Raw genomic sequence first — 11,909 nt, forward strand, 5'->3', positions numbered from 1 at the left:
CACTGAGAATTTCAGGCAGGATTTGCGCAAATCTTAGAAACATGAGGCTGCCCTTTACAGGTCCCTGTCTTTTTTGCAGCAATATATTTTACAATTCAATGTTATTTCTGAACTTATAATTAGTTAGCATAATGATATTCACAAGGCTGATGTATTAAGCAGATATTTTTCCTGTTAGTCAGACTGCTAGCTCCAGTATGTTATATTTTCTGACAACAATTATTGCCCTTGTTGTGCAAATATGGCAATCTAAACAACAGATGAACAGATGTTGTTCTATGGCAGAAAGATGATAATGTTTGTGGAAGTGTCATGTAATTATTATAATCTTCATACAGGTATTTAAACATTGAAAATGAGCCAAGTCCATAAAAAGCAGCTGAAAAAATTAGTAAATTTGTGAGAAGGGTTATTTTTCCTTCAGACATAATTTAAGCAGCATTTTTTAAACAGTGTAATCAAATACCTCTCTAATTAATAAATAATTAAAAAAGAATCCCAGCAATCAAGATCCTAGCCACTTAATAAATGTGTTTAGGCTGATGTTATTTGTTGTCGTGTCAAGACATGAGTGTCCGATGTACAGCTGAAATGTCGGGAAAATGCTGACACTGTGACATAACTCAGTCCTTAAAGGTATTGAGACCATTAGTCTCAATAAAGTAAATCAGAAGATTCCAAAGCAGCTACTGTTGTTAAGAAGGACAATGGAGTTGCACTCACAGTGATTTAGACATATTTCTGTTAGTTTTTGCTGTCAGGAAATCTGTTTCATGCCCATATCAAGGTGGGAGTTTAAAAACTAGAACAACCCCTCAGATTGATTTTTAGGAAGATGAAAATTACGATAGCATTTCTTACTTTCTGCAAAGGCAAAACCAGGTTTTGTTTTATCAGCTCAGGACAACATAGCTGTTTTCATATGTATTCTTGGGAACAAGGCAGTGTTCTTGACAGTCTATGACAAGGGAACAATATGTGCTTGTAAAGGATAACTTCTAAACAGCTAAAATCTGGAGCATATCTGAAGATACTGGTACTCAGAATAGATCTGAATTGGAGTAGGAGTAGAATTTACTCCTAGAGACAGAGAGCAGGTTATCACTGATTTAAGGAGATTAAGGTAGTCTCCTATAACGTCCTCAATAGAATGGTTTGAGTCACCTGGTAAATATATTTCTGCTAAGAATAGTTGAAAAAATTAGTCTTTTAAAATTAGCTGTCCTGGCTCTCTGTGAGTAGATTTGGTCTCTTAGCTCTTTGGCCAATTGTGTCAAAGAGCACCATGAATCGTTGAATTGCTTCTGCTGGTCCATCCCATAATAAAGTTTTACTGCAGAGAGGTCATGCCTCATGCAGTCAGTGAGTCTTGCAAAAGAAACTCCAATCAAGAGTCCAGGAGAGAGCTGGCAGCAAAGGGAGTGCTGCTAAGACACATTGGAATTGCCATACTACAGCTGCTAAGAGATTCTTCTAATTTCCTGTATCTGAGGGTATGTTTGCATTCGTTATTTCGGAAAGATGAAAGGAAAGTTATTCATACTTGGAGTTGAAAAAAAAAAAAAAGAGCTGTGTGAGTGTGTTAGACTTGGGCCTATGGAGAGCCTGGGTATGGTATTGCAGGCAAAACATCACACTAAAATCATCCTTTGGTTTTTCCTTTTGCTCAGAACATGGGTAGAGTGGACTTGTGCCAAATGAAATACACAACATAAACACCCCCTTAGATTCTTCTGTTACAGATTCAGGAAAACCTTATACTTCTCCAGTTCAACTAAATGCTTATCATTCTATTTCCTCCAAAGATAAGCACACTAATAGCTCCATTTACCAAGTGGAATAGAACTTAGCTTTATATTCTAAAATAAAAGTGACTTGGAGCTGACCTTGGCAACATACTTCCTATTCACTTATCAGTAAATTGCTCACTTCCTCTACAGGATAAAAAGAAAATTATAATTTAGAGCTATTATCCAATAAGTTATTGCCAGGTGTGCTTCAAAGGAGGATACAAAGTACACTGTAGCTGCAGAATAACCTGCCTCAGATTACAATTTTACTCTAATCCTTAGCTGCTAGAATTTGATTTAAACCTGCCACTAATATATTCCATACTTTCTCCAATTTTTGGTAGCATTAGCCATTATGACTTTGAACACTCAAAATATTCACAGAAGAGCCAGTAGTTCTTTAAATTTACCAAATCCCGGACTTCCATAGATTACATAGCATTTGAGAAAGTGACTTCCATTTTAATATTCTCCATCTCCAGATTATGCTGAACATGTCCTTGGTCTTGTGTCATGATTCTCTAGATGGTGAAAAAAAGATTATTCTAGTCTATCTTCTCTAAGGCTATCCATTATTTTGTATACAGCATCATATAAAGCCATCTCCTATTGCTTTTGAAGAAACTGGTTATCTCCTCAGGATTCCCTGTGATCTAGACTGATACAGAAGTTATTTTTCTCCTTTATGATGTTTCTGTACTCCTAAAGGCTTCTTTGAATCCCTTCAGGATGATAATTTCCTTACAAACTTTCTACTTCCAAAAGATTTTAAAATTCTATCTTCTTTAGATTTCTTCTCATCTAGAATATTCTTAGGTCTCTGATTTTCACTTTTTCAAAATTTACTTGCAAGGTTTACTTCCTTTCACTGAAGGATACTTCCTTTCTCAAAGTAATTTTCCTTATTTGCAAGTGAACAATACCGGCTTTTCACTTTGCTCTTCTACTTTTGGAATTATTAACAGGTTACCAAAGTTTGAAGTTATTATTTTACGAGTAACTTTGAAGATTTATTTTCTCAGCTGGTTACTGTTTGAACCAAGTCTCACAGAAAAGAGGATGGAATTGGTGATGAACTTATATTGTTTCCTCTCCAAGAAGAGAATGGAAATGTAATTAGAAGTATGAAATGAGTCATAGGCACATGACTGAATAATTTTAGAATTGATGTAGAAAGACTTGGGAGTATTGATCATTTTGAGGTATTCTCTGAGAAGAGGTTTCATATCTTCATGGACAGACTTCACCTAAGCATATGGGATACCAGCTTGCAATCCAAGCTGGCAGAGTGAATAAAAAGAACTTGAAATTGAGAAGAAAGATTGAAATTCAGGAAGAAAGCCTGAGAAGGAATCATATAGTTTCTTCATTTAACACCCAGGGCAGGGGGAATTTTGGCTTCAGGAAGGTGGTGGCAACAAATATAGAAAATAGGAGCTCAAAGTCTGAGGAGTTCAACTGGAGTGGTAATAAAAAAAAATCACTAAAGTCAGTAAAAGAATGCCAGAAACCTATGCAACAAAACAGGGGATCCAAAACCAGTGAGAGATTCAAATCAAACTTTATGGAAATAATGCTGTTATAATGGAATTGCACTGGTGATCAGAGAAGAGAAATATTAAGTGAAAGGTGTATAGTCAACCTAAAAGGAAAAAAATAAAAAATAAAATTAAAAAAAAAAAAAAAAAAAGGATGATATTCTGGTAAAAGCCAAAATTACATTGGGGAACAGTTGTAAAGACAATGTGCAGGGAAGTACGCAGAAACCTGCAGTACAATGAGATTACCTCTGTTTTAGTAGGGAAATACTAATGGGAACAGTTTAATGATGGGACACTGCAGGTCCTCATATGTAAAGGATATAATAAACATACTAATGGCTGCTGAGTGCTGGACATACACCCAGTAGATATCTTCAATATAGAGCCTACTTGCCAACATACCCTGGTCTTTATTCTGACAAAGAGCAAATACATCCCTGAAGAGCTTGTCATAGAAAATAAGGTTGTATTGAAAGTAGATGAGATTATTTTGTTTAAATTAAATGGAAGAATAAACAAAACAGACATAACTAAGAAGGGGGTTTGCACATTTTGATAAATAAAAGAAGCTAATTAGGAAAGTGAAGTCAACTGTATTGAGGAGCTTAGGGACATGAATGTGGAGAAAGCTTGTCATTTCTTCATATTAAAGATACAAAAATATTCCCTGGAACTTGCACTCAAAAGAGGGAAATAATACAAGAAAAAATTCCAGATCTAGCTGGAGGAAAAGTTGTCTCAGAAAGGATATACAGGCACAAAATGAGGCTAGAAGGAACAGGGAAAGATATGTCCACCAAAGAAAACTGCTAGAGAAAGAAAAATTGGATAAAATGGGAACTGACAGAAAAACTCTAAACTTAATTGGCTTTACAAAGACTTCTAAAATGAATAAAATGCCCTTTCAGCACATTAACAAAAGGAAAAAGGAAAGAGGAGATACTGGGGGAGGGGAATTGAAAATCAACTTAAAATGGCTGCTGGTCTGAAGAAAGATTTTGCTATAGTTTTTAATAAGGACAATAATGGTGGGCTTGGGGACAAGGCAGTCTGGCAGGTGAGGAATTATATCTACAATAATGCAAAAATGTCAGAGAGATTGAATATACTTGATGGCTGGATTTTTTTAACATTTGTTATCTCAGAGATAGTGTCATGGGTTCTGGAAGGACAGAGAGCTACGTGTGGGACCTGTAAAAAGGGGACAAATATGTTCTCTGATCATCACTCCCAGTAGGGAAGTGCTGATTTCTCTCAGGCTGTGGCACAGAGCTTGGCTTCCACATGCATCCCAAAGAGCAGTTTTGCCATGACTCACCTGCAGCTGTGGTGCTCTCACACTTTACTACCCATTTCCTCCTCCCTTGTTATGGTGCTGGCACAAATGCTGTTTCTTTTTGCATGAATGGTGCTAGCAATAAGTCAGAAAAACAATTAGTCAGGGAGAGGGAGTAATGAGAAAAACTAAAACAATGTTGCCACCTCTGGAAGATTCATTTGTATACCATAGTGTATATACTAACATGGCACTTGTATTAAGGTGGTGAATGGGCTGCAAAGGAAGAATGAATTGAGTAATCTTCAAGCTTCTTAATCTCATCTTAACTGTAGGCAAGGCTGCAGAAACAAATTTGGAATGAAAGGAAAGTTAAAGATGCAGGTAAAGACAAATGGAATAAAACTCAATGAGGGCTTATACAAAGTAGTTGTACCAACTAATCTAATCATCTTTAATGAAAGCTGGACTTGGACTTTCTGTACCTGGGAGGCTGCTCTAAACTGATCTAGCCTTGCAAGCACATATGCTAAGGTACCACGCACAGTCTGTTGCTACCACTGCGTGGATGGTAATGAAAAAAAATTGTTGGACCGGAGGGAGATAACCTACATTGAACTAATTTTGTCTGATTCAGAAGTATTATGTCACAAAACACAAAGAGAACTAATGAAATGTTGTGATAATACGAAGTTGAGAGCCCACGTTGATACAGGGAATTGTCAAGACCTTTTTTTTCTTGAGGACTAAAAGAGCAGAAAGTGGATAGAGTATAATAGCATGAGGTATGAGGTCAGGTACTGAAGGAATGATAATTGTGTGGACTGAAAAGACAAAAGAAAAAGACCTCCATTAGCAAGTGGCTGCACCAAGAACAGTCATCTATATGATGCTATCGCATAAAAAGAAAATGTGTCTCCAAGGCATACCAGGTCCACTTTGTCCACCCAGGGAAGGACAGAACAGAATAGAATGTTAATATTATTTTCTTGAAAATATTGGTGTTACTTCACCTGCACTGCTGTAAACAGTTCAGTTTTCTCTTGTTCAAGACAGATTAATTCAGCTGGGATAGGTGACCTGAAAGGCCTAAAACAATCAGGGAAATGAAGAGCCTGGTTAATTAGAGGAAACTAAAAGCATTTGTCTTATTTACCATGGAAAAACACAGGTTGAGAGATAAATACGTGATTATTCTCCATTAATACTGCACAAGAGTTCTCACCAGGTAGAGAGATGATCAATCCAAGTTAAATGACAATTATGGTTCTACAAATAAAAAGATCCACTATAAATTAGCAACTAATAAGCAAAAAGTTAAAATAATAAAAAGAAAAAGTTTGAACCATAGCATTATTACAAAGAGATAGAAGAGTTTTATTTTAAGTGCTGGGTTCAATGAACTTTTGGAATGTTGAAGTCATGTTCCCATGATTTTCTTAGTAGTGGGCAGCTTCAAGGCTGGAGACCCTGAATACGAGAGAGGATGTGAAGGCCAAACACAGACAGTTCCAGGGCTAAGAAGTCCATGGATTCAGGGTTCAAGAAGTCAGGAGTACAAAAGCTGAAACCATACGAGTGGGATCTCACGCTCTGCTCCTCAAAATATGTTCCTGTCAGTTTCACTGCTGATATTAAAAGACAATTTTGCCAAGCAGTTTCAGGACCCAGGAAGCCTATTGAACATTTCAGTTGTATCAGTAATGATTTTATTTTTTTTTTATGTCGGTCTTATTTGAATCAATATGATCTCTTGGAGGACAGGCAGTGAGAAGGAAAATGTGCAAATTTAAAAATGGAACTTGACAAGTTACTAGAAGAATTACTTGATTACTTCTGACTTCACATGTTGATTTCTTCTCACCTGAATGTAGGTAACTACATTGAGATAGTCCCTCATGATTTTCTTCACTTTTAGTGGAGAGAAATAAACACTTTTATGGGCTGAACCATGTCATCCTAATGTAGATGTCAAAAATAAGTTAGATTAACTATGCCCTAAAAATGCTTATTTTTCTCCATTGATTATAAAGGGAACCCAAGGGAAGAAGTTCAGAAACAGGTATTTCCACTGTAATCTTCTAAGAGATGAATTCCACCCCAGGAGACAACTCTCCTCTATCCCATTCAACAGGAATAATAACAGGGGAGGAACAAAGAAGAGAAAGAGAACTGGTGTGGCCAAAGAGATGAAGATAACTGAAACCAGCATGTAACAATGGAGAAAACATACCAAATAGGGAAATAGCACGGAAAAAGATACTAGACTTGATTATATTGCCAAACATGTTTATTTAATAGACAGTTGAGTACTGAAATTACAATTCCATGTGCAGGAATGTTTTATTTTGAACAGACGCACACGAGAAGTGTTGTCCATTTCTACAGCCACACACGCATTAGATAGAACTAAACATGCAAATACACCCATGTTCTTACAGGTAAAAGAAACATGATTTTTGATTTAATTTGTGTTGCAACAGCACCTTGCCATTTGAATGGAAATCAGGGTCTTGTCATGCTGTGTTAGCTGTTATATATAGAAATGAAAATAGGGGAGATAGTGAAGAGGGTTGACACAATGCACTAAAAATACCATTCTCTGCTAATGTATTCTTTGGCAGTGCACCAAGGTTAATATTAGGCCTTCTGCCAAAAGTCAAAGGGTCCCAAGTCCTCACTACTCTTTGAAATGATACTGAGTTAATGTGCCTAATTCTCTCACCTCTCACTGATTTTCTGCTGGCTTTAAGGCCAATGAAATACAAATGGTTTGCTTTATCTCACTCCTGTGTGAGTGCCTTGCCACTTCCCACCTTCTGAAGTGCTTCCTGCTGGGTTCTTACCCCAGCCCATAATGTTACAGTTATAGCTATGGCTATACAAATGTATCCTGAAATTCTTAAAAGCATCTAGTGGTTTTGACTGACTTGATGCACCTTCAGGATACCTGACTGTCCAGCAGTGGTTGTTGAGCACATGTAAACTAGCATTTCAAAAGTTACTGCCCTCTCAAATCAGAAATGATAAAAGCATTAATTGCTGTAAATTAAATCACTTTTAGAGATCAGAAGTTGCTCAGCCTCTCACAGAAAGACTGGGTGCAGTTATGTAAGAGGACAAGCATGTTGATTCATACCAATTATGCTATGCATTACTTGGAAAAGCCTTCACAAATTTTCCCCCTCCAAAACCAAATTTAAACGTGGGAAAGAGGCTTCTGTATGCTATGAAACAATCCTTCCGTTGTAAGGCTGGCAAAATTCCCACTGTTTAAAGGAGTGAATGAGCAATGTCTAAAAGCACCAATCCTACCCATTCTCCATTCTCTCTCCTGCTAAGTATAATACTTACCAACATAAAGGCTAACAGGTAATTTTATTTCACTCCATTCTTGTGCCTCATATTATATAACAGCATTAAAATAAATTCATTTTTGATCACACTTTAATTTTAAGGAGAGTAATGCATAATTACATTTTTTTTTACAATTATCAGATTTCTCTGTAAATCCTAGGACAGAATAGTATGGATAAACCCTGTAAATATGCTAAAGCCCTGTTTTGCTTTCTGAAGGGAAGATTACTATTTGTACTAGAGAAGTGGGCAGAGCTGCTTAATTTACTCCTCATACACCTGTGCCTTATTTGAAGTCCCAGACTCTCATCCCTACCCAAGAAAATCTCTCATTAGCTTCTTCAAAGAGAATTGAGTGTTCATGATCCTATAGCTCTTCATTTTTCCGTCGGTCATCCAGACCTCCTGTCTCCTGTCACAACCATTCCATTAGCTTCATCTTGTCTCTCTCTGACATCCCTTACTACAAGTCTAACCCCTTTCATGCCATTTTTCCTCACCATTTCACTTTCTACTGCATCCACTTCCCTTGTGAGTACAAACACATTTCTGGTTTGCTCAAAAAGGAAAACCTGTAAGTGCCTCTGCTTGTCCATCTTCTTTCCTTGTCAGAGACTAATGGCTCCCAAGCACTGGCCTAGCTTTCCTCCACCTCCTCATTCCCTCCATCACTCCACCCACGTCAGTTTACAGTCCTTTTCCACTCTGCTCCCTCCTTAAGAAATTTTCTCTGAAAACACCTCTGTGGACATTTACCAAACTATCTTCTTTCAGCTTCATCCCCAATAGCCATCTATCCCTGATGGAAAACTAAGAACTGGCAATTTAAAAGTTATTTAACTTTATGAAGATTATGCAGAAGGAACTCCCTACTATTCTTCAAGGTACTTATCAAAGAAATTAGAAATCTTTGGGACAGGGTCAGTGACATGAAGAATGAACCTAGAAGGAGATCAATCAGTAGCTATTTGAATTAGATAAGAAGACCATGTCTTATTTCAACAGTCTTAGGACTCCACAGAGCACTTTGATCAGTATCTAGAAATTTATTCTTCTAGGCATTACTCTCTTCCAGTCCAAACCCTCCCCTCTGCTATCGTTTGAACGAAGGAAACGGCTCAGAAGAAAGCCTCTCTCTTGCCCCCTCCTCGGCCGGGATTTGATGCCTCGGCCGGACCGCGCTGTCCAGCGAGAGCGAGCCTGTTCCCTGGGCGCTCGACTCCCCGGAGCGCAGCCGAGAATCCCTGCCGGAACGCGCTTTCTCCCGGAGCCGAGGGGCCGGGAGGGCGCTGGTGAGTCACGGGAGCTCCCCGGGGAGCGAGGCGCGGGGCTCCCGCCGCCGCGCGCCCAGCTCCGCTACGCCGGAGCTCCGCCAGCCCGAACCCGGCCCGGCGCTGCTTGGCGGCCCCGGCGGGCTCCAGCTCCCGGCACTGCCGGCTGCCGGGGGGTGCCGCCTTCCTCGGTACGGGGTAAGACTTTATCGACCTCGGGACGGCGCTGCTACTTGGATGCGGCTTGACTCCCTTGGATGCACAGCCCAAGGATCGTGCCTGGTGCCCCGAGCGGCCCCCTCCCTATTTCTTCCAATAGGGAGTGTTCTTGCTCACCCAAAACACACTTTCGGACGACCTCAAGTTTGGCGCTGCTCCGTGGGGTGTGTTCGCTCAGCCCAAAAAATCCCACCAAACCCAAACAAAACAACAACAAAATCACCCCAGAGAAACAAGTCAGCAGGTCTCCCTCCTTCTCCTCGGCAAGGAAGCACCCCGCTGCTGCTTGGGTGTGGGGCTGGGACCGACATGATACAGAGCCCGCAGGAGATGTGGTGCACCTGCCTTCCCTCAGCTCTCAGCAAAGTTTTGTTACCTCGAACCTGCGTGGGCATAGTGAAACGATGTCATTCAAGACCTGAATAAGCGAGCAGTTTCGGGAGCTGCTTAGTGCTATGAGAATCTTAGTGGACACACGACTATTTCAGGGGTAGCACCTTATACTGCACCAATAGCGAAGAGCCAGCCGAGTGCAGGTACGCGAGCAGCAGCCGAACTCCGCACAGCAGGTAACAACTGCAGCCGGCTGCATCAGCCCCGTGGGGGGGAGCGAGTATCCGCGTGGAGTGGGACGTACGTGAGTCGGGTGAATTGGCCGGAGGGAGGCAAATCCGAGAAGTGGGTGCTGACTACAGAGTTTTGTAGTGTAACTAGCCCAGCGAAGATGAGGCAAATAAGCTTAGCAAATAAATAACACAGAGACATTTTAGCACACACAAAAAAAACTATAGACACGATTCAAGAAAAACACCTCACTTTATTTGCTGCTTTCTGGTTGAAGGCTATTTGGCGAGGTGACAAAAAGAAAGACTATTATGAACTCCGGTGAAGACTTCGGAGCGTGGGCTGAGCCGCTATCCTACACACGCACAGCACCTCGTCCTCAGAGGAACTCTTCGAAAGTTTTAAAGTTCCTTCTTTCTTCCTCCAACCGCTTTGGGCACGCCCTTTGTCTCCGGTATTTTAGTCGGATGGCACCGATTCCCCTCATCAGTAGCTCCACAAAGACTACACAATGCCTCATTAGGAGCCACTTTGTGACCCGCATTCCCCCCTGAAGGGCTAGGGCAGGACAGAGCACAGGCTAAGGGGAGCGCAGGGGCAGTGTGCTAGGAAGCACTGCCACAGGACTGTCCCTGCACACGCTATAGGGAAAGCACCGATACAGGCGGACTCTTTGGTCCCCTGCCTTTACCAGGTGGCCCGTCCAGACTCCACGAGCAGGCTGGTCTCCTCAGGACAGCCAGGAGCGGGGACTAGAGTGCCCGTGGGGCTCTGGGCGCTCGTTACCACCTGCCGCCGCCGGGGCGGGTGCCGGGGCTCAAGCCCTTACCTGAGTTCCTGAGCTTGCGGTTCTTGAAGACAGAGACGATGACCAGCAGGTTGCCCAAGATGTCCACCACGGTGGTGAAGATCAGCACGCTGGAGAGCACCGCTACCACCCAGGCTGGCCGCGGGGCACCCGCCGCCTCCCGCTCCGCCAAGTCGAAGCGGCCTCGCCCACCCGGGTCGCAGCAGTTCCTCAGGGAGCCATTCTCCAGCATCGCTGACACACAGTCCCAGCGCCCTGCGCTGCGCTCCGACCACCTCCTCTCCTTGACCGGCCGCTGTCTCGGCAGCAGGTCAGCGCCCCCGGCGCGGCAACCCCGCTGACTGACCGCGCAGGAGAGCGGGAAGGCTTTTAACGGCCGCGCCGCGCGCGCTGCCCCTCCCGCTCCCCCGCGGAGCTGCCGGGGCGGGGTCAGGGGCGGGGCTAGAGCCCCCCGAGGCGGTAGGGGAAAGCCCGGGGGCGGGCACTTCGCCTGAGCCCCGCCCCCTGCCCCGCCCAGGCGCGCGGCGGCGGTTGAGGGAGGGGGGCGCCCCTCGGCGGGGTGAGGGGATTCCCGGCCGGCGGGAGGGCGTCTCTCCGCGCTGCGGGGCGGGAGGCGGCGGGGGGGCCCACGGGCAGCGGAGGCGGCCGTGCTCGGTTATCCCCGGTGACGGCTTGCGTGGCTGGAGAGCCCGGCAGAGGCGCCGGGACAGCCGCCGGCGGCGAAGGGCCAGGCGAGGGCGCCCGGCGGCGAAGCCCCGCTTCTTCAGCGCCTCTCCCCTCGGCAGCCCCCGGCTCCACCTGGCTGCAGGCAGCTTTCCGCCGCCGGGCTCAGCCGCCAGCCTCCACCTTCCGCGGCGGGGAAACCTTTTTATTTCCCCGAGGCTCGGTGCAGTGTGTTCCCGGCAGTGCAAGGCCAGGGAACCCCTTTCCCCTCACGGCCTCCAGACACTCAGTTCGCCCCGGCGGGTTTTTCTGATGCATTCCTTCCTTTAGATTGGGCTACAGATCTAAGAAAGTTTTACACTTACATTGCCGCGGCCTTGTTCTTCACGTTTGAACAAAACAGTCTGTCAGATCAAGACT

General features: G+C 43.3%; 1 protein-coding gene across 1 annotated transcript in view; it reads right to left on the reverse strand.

Annotated features, from left to right (window-relative positions):
* The window catches only part of MTNR1B (melatonin receptor 1B), a 32,106-nt gene extending 20,957 nt beyond the window's left edge, over positions 1-11,149 (reverse strand). Inside the window, exon 1 of the mRNA XM_075742975.1 lies at positions 10,848-11,149. Within this exon, the coding sequence (XP_075599090.1) occupies positions 10,848-11,058 (211 nt within the window). The 5' untranslated portion in view covers positions 11,059-11,149. The remainder of the gene's footprint in view (positions 1-10,847) is intronic.
* Between the last annotated feature and the right edge of the window lie 760 nt (positions 11,150-11,909).

This window comes from Balearica regulorum, chromosome 1 (genome assembly GCF_011004875.1).
Source record: "Balearica regulorum gibbericeps isolate bBalReg1 chromosome 1, bBalReg1.pri, whole genome shotgun sequence".
Taxonomy (NCBI): Eukaryota; Metazoa; Chordata; class Aves; order Gruiformes; family Gruidae; genus Balearica; species Balearica regulorum.